Source organism: Lates calcarifer, linkage group LG15, assembly GCF_001640805.2.
Source record: "Lates calcarifer isolate ASB-BC8 linkage group LG15, TLL_Latcal_v3, whole genome shotgun sequence".
Lineage (NCBI taxonomy): Eukaryota > Metazoa > Chordata > Actinopteri > Centropomidae > Lates > Lates calcarifer.
This window is the reverse complement of record NC_066847.1, coordinates 2,135,849-2,161,944: the sequence shown is the minus strand read 5'-3', so window position 1 is coordinate 2,161,944 and position 26,096 is coordinate 2,135,849. Positions and strand designations below refer to the sequence as shown.

Genomic DNA, 26,096 nt, shown 5'->3' with positions numbered 1-26,096 from the left:
GTGAAGCTGGGTCATTGTTTGTGTGAGAATAGGAGTGAAGAGTCTGTTATGTCAGTTTAAAGGCGCTGTCGGTCACAGGGCTCAGCTGATTTATACGGCTATCTTCTTACCATAAGTATATGATATCTACAGTGCATGAAGAAACCTGAAAAATGACTGAATCAGCAGTTTTTTCACAGTTTTTCACATTCCTTGCACCCTGATTAACATATTACTTAAGCTGATTGAATATTTACAGAGAGCAGAGAGCTGGTATGAAATTAAAGCTGATCTTCAGAAAGACCCTGAAAGATCCCATATCAGCTCAGAACACCTGAAGACCACCAGAACTAAACCTGCTCCTTGTTACCAGATGTAACGTCCTCTGTGGCTGTGATGGTGGCCTGAGTTTGTAAAGATGTCAGCAGATCAGTGAGGAAAAGGGGGTGTCAGCAGGGTGTCTGTTGAGATGTCGATCGATACGCTAGAAAACTGTGAGAGGAATAAAAAGGATAAAGTGAGACATCGTGAGAAAGCAGTGAAGAAACGCTTCATTTACTGTATCAGACAGATGAGACTCAGAGAGACTGTGGGTAAGTGGTCCATTTTCTAAGTATCACCCTTAATTCACAGCGTACAAAATAAACTATTGAAAACTTCAAAAGGGAAATCAAAGTAGGCAGACGTCCCAGTCACGATGAACAGAAGCTGCAGGGAAATCCCAAGGCAAAGATTTAAACATGTGGATCTGTGGAAGGTTTTTATTGTGTAATATGAAATTGTTTTCTCTCTCTCTCTCTCTGTGTCCTCCTGTTTATCTCCCTCCCCAGCTGGAGTGAGGTTTTTTGGCAGGCAGTGCACGTCACATCAGACTTTATCCGCAGGGATTGGTGCTGATGGATAAGCTGAAATGGACGGATGGATTGAAAGATGTGGGATTTGGGAAGTCAGGGAACGGGGGCAGAGGAAGCTGCTGCAAGGTCAAAGCCATCTGGTTTTGTTTTGACCACCTGGGACTGTGTTTGTGTGTGTCTGTTGTGTTGTGATGCCACCGGTCTGTCTGTTGTTGCGTAATATCTCTGGCAGGCACGTCAGTGGAGCAGCTCTGACACTGTTTTGTGGTTGGGTGTGGATTTCCCTTTGTACTTTTAACCATGACTCAGTTAAAACATTCACTGGAGCGTGATGATGTGTGCTTGTGTCGTTGATGCATGCACAGAGAAGGGATGATTTTCTTGTGCAGTGAATTTTAAAGCATTTGGTTGCTCACTCGTTCAGTTCATACAGCTTAAGTCGTGTTGGGTTACAGAAGCATTGTGGCTACATGAAGCCGCAAACGTTTTATTCATTTATTTTTCTTATTTTACTCCCATTTTATTGTAATTGAGAGCGTCTAGTTCCCTTGGCCCTGCACTCATGGTCACTCCTCACTCTGCTGTTGACTTTCCGTCCTCCCTTATTGCCTCATAAGCCTCAACAGGGTCATGATGAGGAAACACTGCTGTTGGTGTTTGATGGAGCGCCACAGCTTTGAGTTGTATTGTGTATTATTTGTAAGCTTGTTACCGTGGTTCCTGACCTTATATTAAACTAATCTGTTAAAATAAACCCGACCGCTTCTTAACTGTGAGCAGAATACATTGATTTTCTGAGCTGCGACACTCTCGTCTCTTTGTTATGCCGACTGTTGCTTTCACCGAACATTGCTAGTGGCATGTCGTACCCTCTGCTGCTAATTAATGCTAATTCTGTGAGTAATGTGATAACGGGACAATATGAAACTTTCCTGTTGTCTCTGCAAACCAGCGCAAAGATTTTGTCTTTGGCTGAGCATTTTGCCTTGTTAACTTTCCCTCACTGCCAGTCCTTCTTCTTAAGCCCGGATGTATCTGGGTTAATTCTCCTATTAAAGACTGTGAAGTGTACATCAGAGGCTGAGGCTTCCTCCCTGCTGTTGAAGTCATCTGTGGTACTTTCAACCCTGAAGCTCCTTCACATATCTAGGCCATTCGCAGTTCTGTTCACCACTCTCCTGGAATAACCAGCGACATCAGATTTGCTTGAAGGCTGGGGTTAGTTGGGCACAGCGGGACAGAGAGGACGCCATGTTTACAGCGCTCGCATGTCCTCCAGCAGCTCCCTTTAATAGACATCATTGTCCCAAATTGTGTTTCCTCTTTAGAGGAAATTAATTGCCAGACTCAATCGAGGATCAGAGATTACAATAATCAGATTTCTTGGAAAATTGGCCAAATCAGGTCACTTTGAAAACAGATTTCCTCCTACACCCCCTCGTCCTTCTCTTGTGTTCATTGTGGTAGACAAACTGGTTTTGGATTTGTCAGGATCAGTCTGGTCTGATTCCTCTGAGCACTGCAGTTACTGCCTGTCGTGAATGTAAAGAAGCCATTCCTCCCTGGATGAATGAAGAAGAAACACATGTACATGGCAGTGCATTTAACAGGATGATGTGAAGGTCAATAGAAAGTCTATTTTATGATCTAAAGGCTCATTTCCCCAGAACGTCTTCCTTCTGCAGCGGTGACTGATGAGGAGACGTCGAACTGTCCTTTCTGTCCTTTCTCCCATCTCTCTTCCTTTATGTCTTTCTCCTTCTGCAGGGGTTTGACCGATAAAGAGGTTTTGAAGGCCGTCATGGATGTTTGACTGAATCCCTGATAATGTTAAGATCTGACAAGTGATGAGTCGTCTTTCATCATGTTATTGTGAAGGCCAGTACTGTTATGTTAGATTATGTATTTGACTTTTGGATGTCAGCTTGTCCTGGTTAAGATTCCTTCAGTGTCAGTCTTTCAGGAGGTTTGTAGCAGGAGCAGAATTGTCCACAGAGGTCTCCTCCTCCCCAAAACAAACAGACCAGGTGATTAAAACCAGTAAAAACACTGAATGAAGCAGTTTTGCTTTAAAAATCAGTCTTTCTCTGATGCAGTTTGGTGGACGCAGCATATCTTGGAGGGGCTGCAAGCTGAGCTTCTGCTAATGTTTGCTCGGCTTGTTTCTCTGATTACTTCAGATCCAGGCGTCTGATAACTAAACCGACAAGTGTATCATAGAAATGTGACTTAAATCTGGATAAAAAGTGAAGTTTGAGCAGACAACTACAACGCTGACACAAAGGGGATATGACAGGGGACCAAATGAAACATTGGTTAAAGTTACAGATTTCTCTTGGTGTGAAAATTGCTGGGAACATTTGGGATAATGTAAGTACACACCTCAATGAAATATAGAAGATGGGTCCAGTCATTTTTAGACATTTTAATCTGGTGAAGTTGCATATTAAAGCTTTTAAGTGATAAATCCATTACAGAGAACATAAGACACTCAGTGTAGTGTGGAGTGTTACAGAAGATACTGGTGCATCCTGCTCTCAGTATATGTTGATGTATCTTCTTATAGAAAACAGGATTTGAGGAGAACCAATCGGCCTAATGAAAACCTGACCCAGTTAGATCCAAACGACATCCAGAATATATGGAACTGTTCCTCCTTAATGCCGCCATCCTTCTTTTTCCATTCTTTTCTGACAAGTTAACAAACCATGTTTTCTCTGTTTAAGGGTCTCTTGAATAATTGAAGTGCCCGTAGAACCAAATTGCTTTTTCTCCCCGAGACATACAGAAGGACAGAGAGGGAGTCGCAGCTCGGTTTTTGAAGCTCTGCATTACTTACACATCAGCTTTCCTCTGGAGGCTCATCTCTCTGAAAATTTCATAGGCTGCACGCAGGGTGATTTAAATATGAAGCACAAGAGCAAATGAGAGGAATGAGGAGGGAGTGAGAGCTGATGAGGACTAGGATGGAGAGAGAAAAAGAAAGGTTGAGATAAAGCACGAAACGTGGTGAAGGAGACGTGAAAAGGCAAAGAGGCAGAAGCAAGTAAGATTAAGTGGGATATAGGAAGTGACAGATGAGGAGAGAAAGAAAAGAAAAGGTGTGATGGAGGGAGAGATGCAGCGAGCGATGGAGATGGATGGAAGGAGACGCGTGGATAAAGATAGAAACAGAGGAGGAGAGAGTGGAAGAGACAGGGTGATGAGACGGAGGGAGAGAAACCAGGAAAAACTGCAGCAGTGATGGAAAGAGATGAAGGAGAAAGAAAGGAGGTATAAACTTGATGATGCAAGGAAGAGAGACAGAGAGACACTGATGGAAAGGATTGTTTAGAAAAAGGGGAGGGAATGAAAAGGACGGACAGAGTAAGAAGTGAAACTGAAAGTTAAAAAAAAATAGAAAAGGGGACATTAGAAGTATTTCTTCTTGTCACACTTGGTCAGAGTGTGATACAGCTCACACACACTCACACACTGTTAAAAAGCAGAAGTGATCTGCTGTGGTAGCGACACCTTTGTAGACTAAACTCAGAAATCCAGAGAAGCTGCAGCAGCACACACTGAGAGCTGTGAAGACACACTGAGGTTAAAGGAACACACAAGGTTAAGTTTATCAAACAGTTCTCCAGTCTCCGTATTCTTTATATTCCTGGTTTGGGTCTTAAGATTAGATTCTTAGAGTTCTGGGGACTCCCTGACAGGAACTGTCCACTGGGGAGCTCCCCCGAGACCTACTTTCCCATGCAGGACTGGGTCATGTGTTCGACCGGTCAGTGTACACTCACGTCACTCAAACATCCTCTTTTGCTGGGAGATCACCTACTCTGAAGTCAGAGCTAAAATCCTCTCTCTAAGAACTACTGTTGTTCCCAGTCCGTGCAGAGCGGACACCTCAAAGTTCCTCAGGTCTGAAAACACCTGTCGTTGAATGCTCATTGTGTTCGTGGTGACTGATTGGACTAAGTCAGACCAGGTCTGTTCTAGTCTGGTTCAGTTGTTTGTTTTCTGGTTTAATCACTGCCCGTCACATTCAGGAGCAGGTGAGAGCAACTAATGATACTTTAGTTCTCTCAGTGTATCTGGTCAGTTATGTCGTCCGTAATAACTCTGATGTTTTTCAAGCTGACAACTTTTTAATCTCTTATTTATCTTTTTTCTTTCTCTCTGCATCCTCTCCTCACTCCTGTCATCCTTGTTGGCTTTGAACGCCGCCAGCGGGATGACAGCATTGATGTTTTACTCGCCTGTAGCTGACATGTTTTCACCACAATGAAAAAGTAGGACAAAGAGAGAAAAAAAACAGAAGAGAGAGAAACAACAAACTCTTTATTTTCATGCTGTATTTAGTTGTTTGACTGTTGTTCTGTAGAGTCTGAAAACCAGACAAATGTGCTTTTATTCTGTGTCTCTTGGTTTCATTGATAAAACTCATTAACCATGAAAAAACATGAAGAGACTAAGTGAATATAAAGCACAGTGAAGCGTGCAGGTCACCAGTTAAAGCTAAATGAGTCCAAAAACAAGTTGATTACTCATTTTTTTATGACGTGACGTTGCAGTTTAACTTGATGAGAACAGATAAAGACTCTGATATATTTGTCTCCTCTTGGCTGAAGCAGCCTGAGCAGAGTGTTTAGTGTTTGTGTGACAGAATGAGGCAGGCGGCGGCGGCGGGGGAGGAATGGATGGAGAGGGGGTGAGCACGTGTAGAATGGGATTCTCGTGGGCAACGTGACAGCAGGGGAGGAGGAGGAGGAGGAGGAGACGCACAAGTGGCCCTGCGAGGCTGTAATCAGGACAGATGAAGATGAAGAGATGATCGTAGTATTTGTTGCTTTTCTCACATCTTCACTACTGGAAATGTAAAGTTTGGCTTTAGGATACGCCCAGAGCGAATGCTGTTAGGGCTTTATCTTCTGGTGGACATTTTAGGTCATGTCAGATTGAACATGTCAGGTCAGTCTAAAGGCAAACTAGAAAATGTTTTTCCTGCAGAAAACACAGTGTGAATGCTGCAACAGTACTGAAGCCTTATGCTTAAAAAGGCTGAAAACACAGTTAAAACACAGAAGAAAGTGGAAAGCCAAAAGTAAATAGAATATCTATAGCAGAATATATGAATAGCAGAATAGCAAAATTACAGTAAAAGCAAAATAGTATAATAGTAAAAAGTACGTTCCTTCATTGACCAGAGGAGCCTGGGATCAAACCGCCAACCTTCCGATCGGGAAACACCTGCTCTACTTGGTGTAGCCACTGAAGCCCACACTTTGAGAAGTGAGCCTATATATAGATCTCCCCGGTACATGGACTCCAATATAAAGCTTTTCTGTTGAGATGTTGGTATTTCCTGTCGGGGTTTGAGTAGGTGAGCATGAAAATATACAGCATGTGTCCACACTGCAAACACAACGGAAACAGAGGAGACGTCTGGCGCAGTTTGAATGGCAGTGAATCAGAGCCTGACTCTGACTTCCCGATCAATTACACCACAAATACAAAACCTCAGTGAACTTAGACCTTAACACGATGAGAGGTATGTATGCAGGAGTAGCTAGCGACTAAAAAACGTACAGAAAAATAATAATAAAGATTTGTAGAACAATATGAATGTGAAGGCTGCAGCTTTCACACTGATAATTGTTGCCACAGCCTCATCATTCTCTGTGAACATGACGCCAGCGAGCCAAGGAGAGAGAGAGAGAATAGCTGCTGCTGACTATTGTAACCACAGGAACTGAGCAAGAGGGAAATGACACAGGAGCTCATCTTTAGTCAGCCTAAGAAAGTAAGAAAGTAAGCGTCATCTTCTGGTGACCATGAATCGGTACTTCCTCTTAGCTCCCCACAGGACTATCCAGGTACGTTGGATGCAGTAGAGCCTCTGGACAGCAGATAAATGAATAATCTTTAAAGTAATAGCTGTGATGACTGCTGATGTGACTGGGCACTAACAGAGGACACATTACTGTAGGTAACACATGGCTCTCTGTGGCATTCAGTCAGCATTTGCAGTCAGGCAGTGTGGAATACAAAGCCGACCACATGATAGCAACAAGGCCGAGGTTGTTTGGACCCTGCTGTGCTGGCATGTTGATGACCATCCATAATGAAATTACAGTGAGCATGTGGTGATGTCAGAGCGTCTGCAGACTGAGAAGAGATGCTTTAAGATACTGGCTCTGTGGAAAGAGCTGATGGAAAAGTCAGCATATGTGACTGTAAAAGGTAAATGTAATGACCAATCAAACTGAAAATAAAACCAGTCCAGCGCTGGAATAACAGCATAAACAGCTGTTTACTAACCAGAGGAAACATTGTGAGAGAGCAACATGGAGGCAGGCGGCACTGTACACTAACTTAGTCAACATAAAGTGGCTCAGTAGAATCTACTCCTGATTTAATATTCAGTCTGTTTTCAGCTGCCTCACATGTCTTTCTCTCCGAGCCTGAGAGATCGGCCAGCGTACAGTTCCCTTCAGTCTCTGTTAGTTTATTTCTCTCCCCACTTCTTGCTGAGCTCTTCGTCTCAGCCGAGGTTTGTGCCTCCAAAAGAAAACTGGGAAAACTTTAGAAATGCTTGTCTAACTCTCAGAGAGAGAGAGAGAGAGGGAGCTGGGATTCACTGCAGGGCGTCGGTGATGATTCATCACAAGTTCCTCATCCTGTACTTTACTTTATATTTGCATACTCACTGCTGTCATGCACCCAGTCTCTCACTTATTAACTCACTTATTCTGGGTTAGAATCAGAGCTGTCAGCTCCAGCTTCCACATCAGACGAAGGAAGGAAAAGGATTAGCTTAATGCTGCTGACACCACCCTGCACTCTCTCTCTCTCTCTCTCTCCACAAGTACTGTGCATCTTCTTTGTCTAACACACTCTGTTTAGGACCTTAGCCTAAACACAATCTGAGGGCTCTGACTTTGATTAATGTCTCTTTTTTCATGTGAGATATTGGACACTTTTTCCTTCTCAGGCCTGTATAAAGTCCTTGAAGTGCATGACTCAGTAATTTTCTATTAACATCGGGAAAAATATACAACCAGTGATGTAAAAGGATCAACGTTGCTCTGTATCTGCTGGATGTGTAACTGTGTCAAAAGTAAGCCACCTCTGCAGGAGTCATGTGGACCTGCTGCTGAATGACGTATTCATCTTAGAAGGAGGCGACCTCACCTCACCTGGCTGCTGTAACAGCTGGAGTGAAATGGGAGCGTTGCAGTGTTGAGGCTGCAGCAGCTCGGAGCCTTTACAGTGTGTGTAGTGTTGTGTTGGCCTGTGGCGTCATGCCTTACACACTGCAGCTGCAGATGGGCTCAGGCAGAGCTGACAGCGACTGAGAACACCGGACACTGAGACAGAGACAGAGGAGTTTTCATCTCTCAGGAGGAAACTCTAAATCTCTCTGACTTGTGTCCAGCCACATTGAAAATAAATAATAATATATAAATAAATAATAATAATAATAAATAAAACAGGACAGTCATTGCTGATAAGTTTACAGAAAAATTTTTCTACGCTGAGGAAATCCATGAACTCCAGAGAGGTAAAGCCATGTGAAGCTCGACCAGCTGCATGAAGGAATTCGATTTTTACAGACACTGTGTCAAACCTCTGTCCCTTTATCCACAGCCGAACACATGTGTTGATCATGCTTCGACAAAATAACACATTCATTCACACTGCGATCATAATGTAGCGTGTAATGCCTCAGCTGTACGGCTTCACATGAACCAGACGAATGACGTCAGTGACGTCTTATGTAAAGCAGCTGCATCGTAGCAACAATCGTAGCTTTAGTGCTGTAAAGTTTGTTTTTTTACACTTGAATCTCTGAGATCTCTGGGTTATTTTTGCCCTCGTATGTGCATCAGTGTGTGTTTGTGTGTGTCATATAAATGCATGTTTTCTGGACTTAAAACTTAAAGACTTCATGAGTGATCTGATCTCACCTCATTTCAAAACATCAACAAGTTTTGATAATCATTTTTAGTTATTTTTCAAGCACAAACACCAAATATTCTCAGCTTCTCAAATGTTGAGGATTTTCTACTTTTCCATTTTGGTATCACTGTGAATTGATTATCTTTGGTTTTAGGTTGTTTACATGTGTCTCCTCAGGCTCAGGAAAGTGGGATCTGTATTTTACAGCTGTAGTACATGAACTACGTTAGTTACAACCCAAAAATATTTTCAGAAAATAATAAAATGCAGTATGACTGATGTTGCACAAAATCACAGTCATGTTAGATGTTAATTTCTCACACTGGACAACAGCAACTATACATTAGATTCTCCAGATTTTAAACTCACTCAAAGTAAACTTCAGATGTTATTTTCCTCCAGAAAAGGTTTGGAGGAGGACGATAGTTCCTGTGGAGAGAAAACAAGTGAAAGAATAAGAGGAACCACTTTTAATACAAAAACAAGTTACAGCTCTGTGGAAGACAAGTGCTTATTGTGTGCTGCTCCACAATGGATCCATGAAGATGATGTGGAGTTCAGTCTGAACAGTAGAAGAGGCTTGTGGGAGTAAATTGTATGGTGCATCTTTATTATTACTGAGTCACTGCTCCATCACTAACAGATGTAACATGTAGGAAATGATTTCTCCAGTGATCTACAGTATAAATCAAGACCAAGCTGCACAGGAAAAATAGTTTGACTCCTGACAGACTGACCCTCATTTGCCTCTTGCTGAGCACAGTCAGTGAGTGTAGATATAATAAATAATATAAGTAAATAAATAAATGGACCACAATGACTTGGAGTGGTAATAGTTTAAAATAGAGAGTTTATACAGAGAAATCCTGCAGCCCCAGCTGGTCTCTAATGATGTTACTAGAATGATCCTTACTTACTAATAATGTGTGTCTCTGTGTCTGTCCTGCAGGCCCAGCTGGAGGCCCAGAAGGCCACCCAGGACTTCCAGAGAGCCACCGAGGTTCTGAGGGCAGCAAAGGAGACCATCTCCCTGGCTGAGCAGAGGCTCCTGGAGGAGGACAACCGGCAGTTTGACTCCGCCTGGCAGGAGATGCTGAACCACGCCACCCAGCGGGTGAGGAGGGGAGGCGGGAGAGTTAACCCCAGGGACAGAAAAAGATTTTTTAAATTTATTTTATTTATATTTTGTTTCCATTTCATTTTGTGGGAAGAAATCGTTTTATTACTTCCACCTTCCACTGACTGGACGCTATGTAAACTCTTGGTCTTCCTGTTTACTTATTAAGATTCTTCACGAACTGACTGTGAGCTCTGATTGGCTGTCACAGGTGATGGAGGCGGAGCACAGCAAGACGAGAAGCGAGCTGGTGCACAAGGAGACGGCGGCGAAGTACACAGCAGCGATCAGCCGCATGAAACAGCTGGAGAAGAAACTCAAACGCACCATCAACAAGTCCAAGTAAGAAACGTGCAAAAAGAAACTCATTTGACAATTTGACAGAAAGCTGGACAATGGGATTTAATAATCTGGTGTCTGTGGTGAGATTTCTGCACAAACTATTTGTTTTACGTCAGATGCAGATGGCAGGAAAACCTGGGAAGTATCCAAGAAAAGTTTGATGCTCCTGAGGAGAGTTCCAGTGGGATTACAAAATTATGATTTAGCCTCAAAATATGACTTTATTCTCAACTTTAGTGATGTTTATTGTTCCTGATAGATTGTCACAGTTCCAAGAGTCTGGGGCTCAACAGACTATTTTGTGTATTTAAAAGCAAACCCTCCTGATCAGACGCTACAGACCAACAGTGTTTTCATCTCTCTAGTTTCCAGCCTGGTTTTATATTTGGACATTAATTGTGTTCTTTGCTGGCATGTGGTCACAGCCTCTAAAGCAGACTGTCAGTGCACGACTGGCCGCCTGTGGGTGATGTTAGCCAAATGTTCAGCCGCTCACAAAGAAGTGAAGTCTTTGTGTTTCTGCCAGCCCGAGCAACAGGGAGTGAGAGATAAGCAGCCCACGAGTCTCACTTGAGATCCAAGACACTTTCTCTCTGTCCTGCCACCAGAAAAAAAAAAACATCTAATGAAGTGGAGCTGTTTTCAGTGCCAGGTGATGTGGTTTCTGGTTTCCATGCAGATTAAAAGAATCCAGACGTCTTTTACTGGAACGTGCAGATCGCTCTTCTGTTGTCAGCTGAAAGTGGCTGCTCTCTAAAGCAGTGAAACCTGGTCTCAGTCAAAACCACATCATAACCACATCTCTGTTTATTATAAACAGTCAGGTGTTGAAGGGGAAGTCCGGCAAAATCTGGCACAGTCACGAGTTGATGCCCTGCTACAGCGTCACAAGTTAAAGGAAATGATATGGCTGCTGCACAGGAACTTTAGAATTAGTAATGTACCAGGTGACATCTGTGAAATGGAATTCATTTGAATGAAAAATCACCTTCAGTACTTTTAATTGCAGACTGAGCTCATTTCCCATGCATTTTTCATTTTGCAAAGTTCAGTGTTTTTCTGTCCAGAGTTTCTCAGAAATCAGATGTTCAACTTTCACAGATTTGTCGCCCTGATTTTTCTACAAAGGCACAAACAGAGTCAGAGCAGCTCTACCCTACATTTATGTCTCCACAAAGTTTATTTAGATTTCTGCTGAAAGGAAAAAGATCTCTGACAATAATGGTTTAGAAGAAACAGCTCGGAAAATGCTTCCAGCAAGAAACTGGGAGAGAAAATGCAAATGAACTGAGTCCCTGTAAGTAAGTTAAATGATGAAACTGCAGACTACTACAGGAATCCATTTTAGAGACCTCTCCCAGTCAGAGATGGATCTGTCCACCCCCGTGGTGTTGGTCACTTGTTCGCCCAATTGCTTAAGTCCAAAAATTACACTCATAAAAAGCTACGTGGGGCTAAAACATGGCTGGAAAATTCCTCACAGTCACTGATGATGCTGCACTGTTTGTTTCTAACGTCGTCCCTGCTGATCACTGACTCAGTCGTGACACAGTCTGACAGGAAGTGAAGGTTTAAACTCGTGTTATTACTGAACCGAAGGATCTGAATATAGGATGAACTGTATGATCGGAGAGATCTGGATCTTGATGTAAAATGTCATTAGAAATAGGTATTTTGACGTATTTTTATAATGGAAGAATAAAGTATAAATTTGTACTGACTGCAGGTCAGTTCCAGTTCTTGTAATTATACTTTGTACTTGGTTCAGTGTATATATGTATATAAAGATACGTCCTGTATTTTTTCTGGATCCTGTCTCTGTGAATTATCAGCCGTGTGTTGCCTCAGCAGGGCGTTAATCCGTTCTGCATCGCTCACTCATCCAACATCACAACCCCTTTATCTCCCTCTCCTCCCCCGGGTTGCCATGGTGATGATGTGGGTACTGCTCTTTTCTGGGTTACTCTGTAGTTTTCCCCTCTGATCTAATCTCTTCCTCTCTCCTCCTCCTCCTCCTCCTCCTCCACAGGCCCTACTTTGAGATGAAGGCGAAGTACTATCTGCAGCTGGAGGTACGTGATGGTCGCTCAGCTCTAATTTACTTGACCCCATTGATCACCATTAAAGTTACTCCATTCAGTTCAGTTTTATTTATCTAGCGCCAAATCACAACAGAAGTTATCTCAAGGCACTTTTCATACAGAGCAGGTCCAGACTGTACTCTAGACCTAGTCTGAGTATAGACCGTTATGAGGACACTGTTCTCTGTTGCCACTGTTTATGTTGTGTTGTTGCTTGATCGGGTTAAATACTCTGACCACAAACTGTTGTAGAGGAGTCGACGTGCTTAAGGCTACGATTAGACTGGAGTTAAAGCACGAACTGCAGCTGGGAGCAACAAGAGTTTGACAATAACTCATAAGTTGTTTAATTAGCTTTAGATGGTGGCTGCTTCCAACAGGCCAGTTATCTATAGAAACATGTCAAACCTGCACTGTATCCAGCTTCTTCTCTCTGCCTGCTACTTGGCTAAACTATTCAAGGAAAGGTTTGATCATTTTCTGTGGATGTCTCGACAACTTTTTACCCTGGGTTCATTGGGATTCATGTAACTGTGAATCAAAGCTGCTTTACAGAATGGCCAGTCACCAGATCTCCGAGTACTTAAGGGAGAATTTAGAGTGGTGTGTTTAACACTGAGGATCTTTTGAAGCATCATCCCTCCTGTGCAGCTCAGAGAGTTCATTAAAATGAGCACTGAGGCTTTTTTTAGAGGCTAAATGAGGTCCAGTGTGGTTTTGTTGTTGTTGTCTGTCGTCCATGACTTCCATCATAATCCTCCTCCCTCTTTTTTCTCTCTCTTCCAGAACCTGAAGAAGAACGTGGACGAGCGGCAGGCCAAGCTGTCTCAGGCCAAAGGCGAGTACAAGACGGCCCTGAGGAACCTGGAGATGATCTCAGACGAGATCCACGAGCGACGGCGAAACTCCACCATAGGCCCCCGGGGCAGGGGCGTGGGCGCAGAGGGCGACAGCGTGTCTGGGGATGACATCTCCAGCTTCAAAATGGAGTCTGACGTAATATCCAGTGAGTACAGCACGACATGTCTCTCTCTCACCTCACCGCTTCAGTTTCAGTCTGAAGAAGATGTTTGTCACATAAACTCTTTTCACAGCCAATGCCCAAACGTTTGCTCTTCAGCGTGACTCAGTCGATTGTCCTGATGAGATAAAAGGCCAATTAGTAAAGGTCAAACCCTCCCCTCCCGCTGCTTTGCTGTCGACCTGCACAGTCGCAGCTGCTCACCTGGTGACTCTCTAAATGTCAGGGTTGGCTGTAATGAGATCTAGTCACTGTCCTGTTGTTATTTAGCCTCTTTTAGTTTAGACTGAACGGGTTTTATTCGAGAGGAAAAACTGATTATGCAAACTGATTCCCTGAGTAGAAATTGATTCTCTCTGGCTCAGGCAAAGCTGTTACTGGCACTTACCAGGTGGAGACAGACTCCTGAGGATCGATGCAAACGTCAGTGTGTTTATTTGAGAAAACAGAAACACACTTCAAATAGTCTAGACTTACGAATCCCACATAGTGAAATGATGTATTTCCTGACTGGTACACAGCTAACCCTAACCCTTTCTCTAGAACTAAGTCTTAGCTCTCGTTCACACTTTGACTCTGTGAAAACCTGTAGAATTTGGTGGCTGTGAGAGCTCAATGCGCCTCCATCTTTACCTTCAGTGTTACAAACCGTATGATTATTTGCTGGTTTTTCTGGTCTTCTACATTGTGAATGAATATTTGTAGGTTTCAGACTTCAGTCAGATATGGATTATTCTGAGTAACTCAATAAAATCATAATTGAAATTTTATATTTTTCCAAATCAAGATTTTATTGGATGTAAATCCAAATTATCTATTTTCTGCTGACATTTTATTTAACAACCACAAACTAATTTCTATTACCTTGATTGTATTGATGAGGCAGAAATCTCAGAATCATAGAAAAACTCAGGAACAGAGAAGCTGTTGGTTTCTCAGGGTTTTTTCCCTCATCCTTTATTCCCATGTCATAGGTTTAATGAATCCTCAGTGTGTCCTATGTCCCCAGAACAACAGATAATGTAACAGTACAGTAGGTTTATGTTGTTATTTTGTCATGGCTCAAGATACTGCAACACCAGCCAGGAGTCTTAGTGTTGCCATAGAGAAGGAAATCAGAGCTGTAGTGAGTTCAAAGCATCCAGCAATGATTCAGTAGTTTATGGTAATTTGACTCAAGTCAACATGTTGTTGAAAGGTTGTTGTTTGCCAGTGGTCCAGATCAGTGGAGTCTCTGGACACGCAGAAACAGATCCACAGCTGAAGGAAATCAGTCTACAAAAATGGAAATCTGCCTTTTGTATCCTATCGGCCTTGACTGGGGAATTAATAGGATGGTGTTGCCATGGTAACCGCAGAGTAGTGTAGGCATCCAGTCCAAAGCTGATGGTGTGATTACAAGTTAACTCTTATGAAGAACGAATGTACAGCTGTGGCTGAACAGAGCAGATACTGACGGTGCATTCGTGTGCTTTGATTTCAGTCGGGGAAAATGAAACACCTTGACTGGATGTGACAGTTCAGAGTCCTCTCAGTTCTATTTATATATCAGTTTGCTCAAAGTCAGGTTTTTTTCTCTTATCCTCTCTTATCTTTGTTCATCCGTCCTTCCTTCTATCTTTTCATTTGTCTGTCCCTTTTTCCCCACCTCTCCTCCTCTGGTCTGTTGGCATCGTTTCCATCCATCAATTCCTCCCTCCCTCTTTTCCTTCATCTCCTCTTGCCATTCATTCCTTTCTCCCTTTCTGCCTTTTCATGCTGTGTCTCTTCCTTCATCTCTTTACGTGCACCCTCCTCTCTCTGCACCTTTTGCCTCCATTTCCCTCCTTCCTCCTTTAGTTTGTCCCTTTTCTTCCCTTCTCGTAAGTTCACCTCTGCCTCCTCGCTCTTCGTCTCCCTCCCTTTCTCTTTTTTTGTTTGTCCCTTTATAGAATAAATAAATGAATAAAAACTGACTCGACTTTTTCCATCTTCCCCTCCTGTCCTCTCCTTTCTTCCATGTGTCCCTCCTGCAGTGGCATCAGTGTGTTTCGATGACGAGGCGTGCGGCGGTGGCGGCAGCATCATGTCTGAAGAAGACTCGGAGACCCGCTCCACCTGCAGCTTGGGTTCGTCTCCCAGCAGCCCTCAGGATCTCACGTCGCCCTGCCCCTTCGCCAGCTCCTCGTCCTCCTCATACACATCCTCCTCTGCCTCTCCGTCGCCGACTCCCTCCTCCTCCTCCTCGTCCCCTGCTCCTCCCTCCAGGCCCTGCAGTCTGGATCTTCCCAGCACAGTGTCGTTGTCTGACTTCAGCCTCATCTCGCCGGTGCTCGGGCCTCGCAGCGAGTGTAGCGGAGCGTCATCACCTGAATGCGACTTGGAGAGAGGTGGGTGATGGGAAATGTTTTAGCTGACATTGTTTTTGTGTCTGTTGTGTAGTCAAGGTTTGAACAGAAGGACTGCAGCTACAGTTAGTGTTGTGTCATATTGGGCAAGTGCTTAATCCATTTAATGCTGCTTAGTTGGTCACAGGTTGCATAAATTTAATTAACTATATCATTTAGAATTATTGAGATATAGAGGAGAAAATAGAGATAATAATAAATTGTAAGCCATAAATAATTTCATTATTGATTAATCAGTTAAAAAGTGGAAAAGTGTTTGGGTGAATGTGAGACTCAGCATCAGCTGTAAATAGGTCCATTTGTGTGCAGCACGTGCAGTTCCAGTTGAGATGGATGATGCTTGAGAATCTATTCTGGGTATGGCTACCTGTGTGACTCACACCTGCTCCACCAGGAGCTTATTAGTCACTGTGACAGTGAGAAGTGTTTCACCTGCAGGGAAGAGAAAACTGACTAAACTTCAGCTGTAATCAAACATTTACAGCTCAGTGTGTCTGTGAACAAAGTATAACAGAGATTTTAGGACCAGGATGTTAGAGGGGTGCTTTACCCTCGTCGTTACTCTTAATTGGATGCAGTTCCAGTCAGTCCGGATTCTCTGCTGACCACACTTTAATTAGAGGACCTGACCTCGTTCACAGTCCCCTGCTGGCCAAAACTGCAACAAGAAGACATCACAACCAGTCACCCTCAAACACTTAGCAGCACCTGAATTCATAGGACAGGAACCACCCAGGTTCAAAAACACCACAGTACAGCAGCTTGCACCAAAATCTGTCTGAGCCTGCTCAAGCTTAAAAAAATTGTCTTGAATAATTAATGGCCATTAAAAAAGACTTAACCATTCACTGACCTTCTCCTTCTCTGCAGGTGACCGGGCAGAGGGTGCAGAGGGGGATCTGGACAACGCTCCCACCACAAACAACAACAACAGCTCCACAACCAGCACCAAGAAGCCCTTCAGCCTGGAAGCCCGCTTCAGCTTCCTGAACCTGCGACGCCCTCGCACCGACAACACCAAAAAAATGGACAACTGCTCCCAAAAGGCTGAGCCCGGTCAGACCGGAGTCCTGCTCAAAGGAGTCTGAGGGACAAAAAGAGAACTTGTTAAGAGGGATCCTGACTCTGCCTCGACTCACTCCCACCCAACGATAAACTGCTGTTTATAAGCTAGCTGCCACAACTACACTCCATTCTCCAAACTCCACTATGTTGAAACTGTGTTGGTGAAGGGTGACGGGGAAAAGGATTCAAAAGTTCTGCATTATTTTTCATGTCCTTTCTGACCCAGTAACAGCTGAAAAAGCTGCTGTCACAAAAATGAACATTTATTAATGTTAAATGGCACTTAGCATGTTGTCATCCATGCAGAGGTGATGTTCCGCTTCAACGTCTAAAGAATGTGGACATGTTCAATAAATAACCACCTGCTGTACACTCCTGTATTTGATATATGACTATGATGTATTTTCTCAAGTTGTGTCTGTGAATTGTTCAGGTTTAGCTGCTGTGGACCCTCAGACGCTTAAGCTGTTTATTTTCCATGTTAGCTACTTAAAGTATAATTCTGGTTCAGTTGAGCTTTTGCCTCTCATGCCTACTTTTTGCCACAGTGATGATTGTGTTTTAAATTTAAGTCCCTCTGATGCACATTCAGCAAAGTTACTGATATTTAAACACAGTGTGTCCTTTGAATTCAAAAACAGTTGTATTACAGATAAACATACAAATACATATAAATATCTGAATGTGATTAGGTAACACCTTACTTCAGATGAGAAGCAGTGTTTCACTGTCCTCTCTGCTTTGAAATGAAACTATGTCACTTTGGTTTGTTGAAACAAATGAAAAGTTAAATTTAAGAGAAATAAAACACACCTTTTATTTAATTCAGTACACTCTACTTTTTTCCTGCTACAACCTATTGTGGTTGTTGGTTACAACCAGTAGGATAGAGTTTACCTATTTACTGTCATTTCACTGATATAATGATTCTTCTCTTCGTGTGTTACTGTTACACTAGATTTGATCATGTCACAGAAACTTCTCAGTGATTTTCTCAAACAAATGAAACACAGCAAGGAATTACATCTACCCTTATTCTACAATTGCCACTTGTGACCAAAGTGGCTGCTGTTCAGTTAAAGTTGACATTTTCTGTTTTGACCTTCTAAAATGTGAAGATTTGTTTTATATCACTGTTTATCTGGTCATGGCACCTTGTTCAGATGTTATCATTATATAGATTACATTTTATGGAAAAGAGAATTGATCAGTTAATCATACAAATAATTTTTATGTCTGATATCTGTCACATGGTTTGTCACATTCAGGGACAGAATTTGGTTGGAAAATGTGTAAACAAGACAGACTGCTCTCACAAATACAATATGCAATATAAAAACTGTTCAAATGTAAACTGTCAAAAGTGCTTTGTATAATTATTTACCATTTACCCTTACTCTGCTCAGTGTACTGGACAGTAACATTTAAGAGCTATGTAAAGAGGTAATGTCCCTGTCCCTGAGGGCTCCAAACTGGAGTCTCTATATTTCCAACAACAAAAACATCAACCATATTGAAAGACAAACCTATACACGCTTCAGTATTTGCCAAGACATGACTCTGGAGCTCTGTGCTGCATCTTGGGATGGACACTTACTGTAAAACCAGGAGTTTTTGGATGCAAATAAATGAATGAAGAAGGCAGTTTTCATGCATGTGGTGTGAAAAGCAAATTGTTTCTCATGCTGGTGGATTATGAATATATTATGGTGTGTCACTGAAGATTTTAGAGGCTAACAGAAAGATTTATGGCTCCAAGAATGAAAAATAAATGTTACACATTGTTAGGCTGAATGTCTTACATCTTGTGAAAGGAATAGTTTCAGGAATACTCTAAAATTTAACCATTGTTTTTCTTGCGTGTGAGTAGCTGGGTGCTACGGACCCTTTTTAGTGCTAACCAGTGGTTACTACTTCATAGACGCACTTTAATTTGAGTTTCTTTGGTTTCTAAAAGAGGCAAAGCATCAAAACGTTCATGCAGTTTAATGTGTCAACGGCGGATTCTTTGTATGCTCCACATCCAGATCCAAACCTTAATGGTATCCTACCTTCCCCATGGATGTATTATTAGACCAATCAGAGGCGGTTAGAGGCGGCTGGGCGGAACAGAATCCGCCTATTGGCGTTTCTTCCTGTCGTTGTTGCCTTGCGTGTGCTGTCATTGGCCGCGTCACGTGTCGTCATCGTTCTTGACGTTTCTGGGAGGAGCGCAAAGGAGCGGAAGTCGGGAAACAGATTGAAACGAACGCTTGAACCGTTGACCCCGGTTTGTCAGTACTGTGAGAAAACTGAATTACCGAAGGAACTTGGATGCTAAAACAAGCGTTTGAGCTGCTTTACTGTCGAGTAGGAGTCAGCCTGGACGCTGAATACACCTACGGCGCCAAGGTAAGGCTAAGTAGTGATCTAGCTAGCTGCTAGCGGTAGTATCTGCGCTAGCGGCGTGCGATAGCATTAGACTTCTCTTCTTCTTTTGACCTAATTTCCATTGTCAGACGTGTTTATCGTGTGGATAAGAGTGTGTTTGTGTTGTCGTGACTGAGGCATCCCTGACATGAATTGTGGACCCCCACCGTTAACGGGTGAAAACACAAAGAGCTCTTGATAGTCTGTCTTATTTCTGATGTATGCGTTTACAGTCACTTTACCGATATTTTCATTATCTCTTTGTAACTTTGTGTTCCACCTTGATCATTTGAACTCAGTTTAAAGCGGTCTATCGTGTCGTTGTCATCGTTTTGTGTCTATTTTTGGTCATTTTGTATTATTTTGCCTCTGTACCTGGTTGCTTTACACCTGGATATCAGCGTTAGCATTAGTGGCGAACGTTAGCATTAGCCTTATCGTCAGGGCACCTTACGGAAGTTGATGAGGAATAGGTAGTAGTGTATTGATCATTTTCCTCTGTATGTTTCTCTTTGATTTCCTTCAGGTGTCACCACTTTTTCCACCACATCGTGCATGATCGCCCGAGACATTGTCAACGATCGGAGAGACATTGTTGAGGATGAGGGAGACATGGTCCACGATCAGAGACGTCGTCTATGGTCGCAGAGACATTGTCAAAGACGAGAGAGACGTTGTCCATGGTCAGAGACATTGTCCCATGCTTCGTAGAGACCTTGCGATAGAATCGGCGGAGACTGGGGTCACCGATTTGACGGCACTGCCCGCGATCATGGAGACATTGTCGATGATCACAGAGACAGCGTCTATGATCTCAGAGACATCGTCCACGATCACAAAGACATTGTCCATGATCACAGAGACTTTGTCCATAATCTCAGAGACATTGTCTGCGATCACAGAGACATAGTCCACGATCACAGAGACGTAGTCCATGATTACAGAAAGTCTCATTCAATGAGGAAGTTCTTTGAGACCAGGACAGAGGCCTCCAGGTAATTCACAAACAGCTTTACATCAACTGTCCAGCACAGAGCACTGACATTAAACTGTTTATGTTCAGTGTTCAGTATAAGAGGAAAGTGTTAGGACAAAAGTAATCTGCAATATAAAAGCAATGCATAAGTAATAGTAATCCAAAAAGAAGTAAAAATTTCACGTTATAGTAAAACATCAAAAATGTCACAGTGTACTAAGGTATACAAATGTCAAATGTTATTGTTAAGGATCCGTCAAAATGGGATTAAAGGTTCTGGTTCAGCTGTAATGTTGAATATTTCTGTGTTTTCATGGTTTAACTGTTGATGAGGAATAGGTAGTAGTGTATTGATCATTTTCCTCTGTATGTTTCTCTTTGATTTCCTTCAGGTGTCACCACTTTTTCCACCACATCGTCCACGATTGCTGAGACATCGTCAACGATCGGAGAGACATTGTTGAGGATGAGGGAGACATGGTCCACGATCAGAGACGTCGTCTATGGTCGCAGAGACCTTGTCAAAGACGAGAGAGACGTTGTCCATGGTCAGAGACATTGTCCCATGCTTCGTAGAGACCTTGCGATAGAATCGGCGGAGACTGGGGTCACCGATTTGACGGCACTGCCCGCGATCATGGAGACATTGTCGATGATCACAGAGACAGCGTCTATGATCTCAGAGACATCGTCCACGATCACAAAGACATTGTCCATGATCACAGAGACTTTGTCCATAATCTCAGAGACATTGTCCGCGATCACAAAGACGTAGTCCACGATCACAGAAAGTCTCATTCAATCAGGAAGTTCTTTGAGACCAGGACAGAGGCCTCCAGGTAATGCACAAACAGCTTTACATCAACTGTCCAACACAGAGCACTGACATTAAACTGTTTATGTTCAGTGTTCAGTATATGAGGAAAGTGTAATAATAGAAGTCACATTAAAGTGAGACATCTACATGAAAACAACACATCAAAATAAACAGCACAAGTTAAAATCCTGCATTCAGAAATTGACTCAACTGATAGTGTTTATTATTGTTGTGCAGTTCACAGTAACATACACGATTTCTTCAGTGATTTGTTGATAGACACAATTAATAATCATTTAACTTTTTCCCAAATATTTGTTGTTGTTGGTTCTTCAGGAGGTGATGACAGTCAACTGTTGATTTTCTGAAACAGCCTCTAATGTTTGTTAAATGTTCTGGTTCAGCTGTAATGTTGAATATTTCTGTGTTTTCATGGTTTAACTGTTGATGAGGAATAGGTAGTAGTGTATTGATCATTTTCCTCTGTATGTTTCTCTTTGATTTCCTTCAGGTGTCACCACTTTTTCCACCACATCGTCCATGATCGCCCGAGACATCGTCCACGATCGGAGAGACATTGTTGAGGATGAGGGAGACATGGTCCACGATCAGAGACGTCGTCTATGGTCGCAGAGACCTTGTCAAAGACGAGAGAGACGTTGTCCATGGTCAGAGACATTGTCCCATGCTTCGTAGAGACCTTGCGATAGAATCGGCGGAGACGGGGGTCACCGATTTGACGGCACTGCCCGCGATCATGGAGACATTGTCGATGATCACAGAGACAGCGTCTATGATCTCAGAGACATCGTCCACGATCACAAAGACATTGTCCATGATCACAGAGACTTTGTCCATAATCTCAGAGACATTGTCCGCGATCACAAAGACGTAGTCCACGATCACAGAGACGTAGTCCATGATCACAGAAAGTCTCATTCAATGAGGAAGTTCTTTGAGACCAGGACAGAGGCCTCCAGGTAATTCACAAACAGCTTTACATCAACTGTCCAGCACAGAGCACTGACATTAAACTGTTTATGTTCAGTGTTCAGTATAAGAGGAAAGTGTTAGGACAAAAGTAATCTGCAATATAAAAGCAATGCATAAGTAATAGTAATCCAAAAAGAAGTAAAAATTTCACGTTATAGTAAAACGTCAAAAATGTCACAGTGTACTAAGGTATACAAATGTCAAATGTTATTGTTAAGGATCCGTCAAAATGGGATTAAAGGTTCTGGTTCAGCTGTAATGTTGAATATTTCTGTGTTTTCATGGTTTAACTGTTGATGAGGAATAGGTAGTAGTGTATTGATCATTTTCCTCTGTATGTTTCTCTTTGATTTCCTTCAGGTGTCACCACTTTTTCCACCACATCGTCCACGATTGCTGAGACATCGTCAACGATCGGAGAGACATTGTTGAGGATGAGGGAGACATGGTCCACGATCAGAGACGTCGTCTATGGTCGCAGAGACCTTGTCAAAGACGAGAGAGACGTTGTCCATGGTCAGAGACATTGTCCCATGCTTCGTAGAGACCTTGCGATAGAATCGGCGGAGACTGGGGTCACCGATTTGACGGCACTGCCCGCGATCATGGAGACATTGTCGATGATCACAGAGACAGCGTCTATGATCTCAGAGACATCGTCCACGATCACAAAGACATTGTCCATGATCACAGAGACTTTGTCCATAATCTCAGAGACATTGTCCGCGATCACAAAGACGTAGTCCACGATCACAGAAAGTCTCATTCAATGAGGAAGTTCTTTGAGACCAGGACAGAGGCCTCCAGGTAATGCACAAACAGCTTTACATCAACTGTCCAACACAGAGCACTGACATTAAACTGTTTATGTTCAGTGTTCAGTATATGAGGAAAGTGTAATAATAGAAGTCACATTAAAGTGAGACATCTACATGAAAACAACACATCAAAATAAACAGCACAAGTTAAAATCCTGCATTCAGAAATTGACTCAACTGATAGTGTTTATTATTGTTGTGCAGTTCACAGTAACATACACGATTTCTTCAGTGATTTGTTGATAGACACACAATTAATAATCATTTAACTTTTTCCCAAATATTTGTTGTTGTTGGTTCTTCAGGAGGTGATGACAGTCAACTGTTGATTTTCTGAAACAGCCTCTAATGTTTGTTAAATGTTCTGGTTCAGCTGTAATGTTGAATATTTCTGTGTTTTCATGGTTTAACTGTTGATGAGGAATAGGTAGTAGTGTATTGGTCATTTTCCTCTGTATGTTTCTCTTTGATTTCCTTCAGGTGTCACCACTTTTTCCACCACATCATCCATGATCGCCCGAGACATCGTCCACGATCGGAGAGACATTGTTGAGGATGAGGGAGACATGGTCCACGATCAGAGACGTCGTCTATGGTCGCAGAGACCTTGTCAAAGACGAGAGAGACGTTGTCCATGGTCAGAGACATTGTCCCATGCTTCGTAGAGACCTTGCGATAGAATCGGCGGAGACGGGGGTCACCGATTTGACGGCACTGCCCGCGATCATGGAGACATTGTCGATGATCACAGAGACAGCGTCTATGATCTCAGAGACATCGTCCACGATCACAAAGACATTGTCCATGATCACAGAGACTTTGTCCATAATCTCAGAGACATTGTCCGCGATCACAAAGACGTAGTCCACGATCACAGAGACGTAGTCCATGATCACAGAAAGTCTCATTCAATGAGGAAGTTCTTTGAGACCAGGACAGAGGCCTCCAGGTAATTCACAAACAGCTTTACATCAACTGTCCAGCACAGAGCACTGACATTAAACTGTTTATGTTCAGTGTTCAGTATAAGAGGAAAGTGTTAGGACAAAAGTAATCTGCAATATAAAAGCAATGCATAAGTAATAGTAATCCAAAAAGAAGTAAAAATTTCACGTTATAGTAAAACATCAAAAATGTCACAGTGTACTAAGGTATACAAATGTCAAATGTTATTGTTAAGGATCCGTCAAAATGGGATTAAAGGTTCTGGTTCAGCTGTAATGTTGAATATTTCTGTGTTTTCATGGTTTAACTGTTGATGAGGAATAGGTAGTAGTGTATTGATCATTTTCCTCTGTATGTTTCTCTTTGATTTCCTTCAGGTGTCACCACTTTTTCCACCACATCGTCCACGATTGCTGAGACATCGTCAACGATCGGAGAGACATTGTTGAGGATGAGGGAGACATGGTCCACGATCAGAGACGTCGTCTATGGTCGCAGAGACCTTGTCAAAGACGAGAGAGACGTTGTCCATGGTCAGAGACATTGTCCCATGCTTCGTAGAGACCTTGCGATAGAATCGGCGGAGACTGGGGTCACCGATTTGACGGCACTGCCCGCGATCATGGAGACATTGTCGATGATCACAGAGACAGCGTCTATGATCTCAGAGACATCGTCCACGATCACAAAGACATTGTCCATGATCACAGAGACTTTGTCCATAATCTCAGAGACATTGTCCGCGATCACAAAGACGTAGTCCACGATCACAGAAAGTCTCATTCAATGAGGAAGTTCTTTGAGACCAGGACAGAGGCCTCCAGGTAATGCACAAACAGCTTTACATCAACTGTCCAACACAGAGCACTGACATTAAACTGTTTATATTCAGTGTTCAGTATATGAGGAAAGTGTAATAATAGAAGTCACATTAAAGTGAGACATCTACATGAAAACAACACATCAAAATAAACAGCACAAGTTAAAATCCTGCATTCAGAAATTGACTCAACTGATAGTGTTTATTATTGTTGTGCAGTTCACAGTAACATACACGATTTCTTCAGTGATTTGTTGATAGACACACAATTAATAATCATTTAACTTTTTCCCAAATATTTGTTGTTGTTGGTTCTTCAGGAGGTGATGACAGTCAACTGTTGATTTTCTGAAACAGCCTCTAATGTTTGTTAAATGTTCTGGTTCAGCTGTAATGTTGAATATTTCTGTGTTTTCATGGTTTAACTGTTGATGAGGAATAGGTAGTAGTGTATTGATCATTTTCCTCTGTATGTTTCTCTGATTTCCTTCAGGTGTCACCACTTTTTCCACCACATCGTCCATGATCGCCCGAGACATCGTCCACGATCGGAGAGACATTGTTGAGGATGAGGGAGACATGGTCCACGATCAGAGACGTCGTCTATGGTCGCAGAGACCTTGTCAAAGACGAGAGAGACGTTGTCCATGGTCAGAGATATGTCCCATGCTTCGTAGAGACCTTGCGATAGAATCGGCGGAGACTGGGGTCACCGATTTGACGGCACTGCCCGCGATCATGGAGACATTGTCGATGATCACACAGACAGCGTCTATGATCTCAGAGACATCGTCCACGATCACAGAGACTTTGTCCATAATCTCAGAGACTTTGTCCATAATCTCAGAGACTTTGTCCATAATCTCAGAGACATTGTCCGCGATCACAGAGCCGTAGTCCACGATCACAGAGAGTCTTCGTACAATGAAGAAGTTCTTTGAGACCAGGACAGAGTCCTCCAGGTAATTCAAGTAATGTAAAAGTAATGAGCAACAACAGAAGTAAGATGTAATAGTCATAGTAATCTGTTACTGGATTTAGTTTCAACAGTAAAAGTTATCTTCACTGTACAAATAAAATTTATTTGAATTTAATTGAATTGAATCTGTAAATTGTAAAATGTGATAAGAAAAAATTTATGTAATGCTAAAATTAATTTAATACTAGAGTAAAACTAACAAGTAATATAAAAGCTATGCAGAAATAATAGCAATCCAAAATAGAAGTTAAAATATGTTGTTATAATAACACATCAAAAATGTTAAAAATGTCAAAATGTAGTAAGGCATCAAAAATGGTCAAACAATGTCACAGTATAGTAAGGCATCAACAATGGTCAAAAATGGTCAAAAATGTCATAGTATAGTAAGGTATCAAAAATGGTCAAAAATGGCCAAAAAATGTCTTAGTATACTATGGCATGAAAAACAATCAAAAAATGTCATACTATAGTAAGACGTCAAAAAATGTGAAAAAATGTCATAGTAAGTCATCAAAAACCATAAAAAATGTCATAGTATAGTAA

General features: G+C 42.4%; 1 protein-coding gene and 1 long non-coding RNA gene across 5 annotated transcripts in view; both read left to right on the top strand.

The window, feature by feature from the left end:
* sh3bp5b (SH3-domain binding protein 5b (BTK-associated)) overlaps positions 1-18,446 on the top strand; it is a 35,301-nt gene extending 16,855 nt beyond the window's left edge. Inside the window, exons 4-9 of the mRNA XM_018686675.2 lie at positions 9,730-9,894; positions 10,109-10,239; positions 12,269-12,311; positions 13,107-13,326; positions 15,357-15,710; positions 16,599-18,446. Of these exons, the coding sequence (XP_018542191.1) occupies positions 9,730-9,894; positions 10,109-10,239; positions 12,269-12,311; positions 13,107-13,326; positions 15,357-15,710; positions 16,599-16,816 (1,131 nt within the window). The 3' untranslated portion in view covers positions 16,817-18,446. The remainder of the gene's footprint in view (positions 1-9,729; positions 9,895-10,108; positions 10,240-12,268; positions 12,312-13,106; positions 13,327-15,356; positions 15,711-16,598) is intronic.
* A 583-nt stretch (positions 18,447-19,029) lies between these two features.
* LOC127143349 (uncharacterized) overlaps positions 19,030-26,096 on the top strand; it is an 88,153-nt gene continuing 81,086 nt past the window's right edge. The window contains exons 1-8 of one of the 4 annotated variants that reach the window (XR_007814695.1): positions 19,030-19,184; positions 19,729-20,197; positions 20,571-21,017; positions 21,507-21,975; positions 22,349-22,795; positions 23,287-23,755; positions 24,129-24,575; positions 25,065-25,533. This is a non-coding gene — a long non-coding RNA (uncharacterized LOC127143349). The remainder of the gene's footprint in view (positions 19,185-19,728; positions 20,198-20,570; positions 21,018-21,506; positions 21,976-22,348; positions 22,796-23,286; positions 23,756-24,128; positions 24,576-25,064; positions 25,534-26,096) is intronic. The other 3 variants (XR_007814698.1, XR_007814696.1, XR_007814697.1) reach the window with 3 other exon arrangements.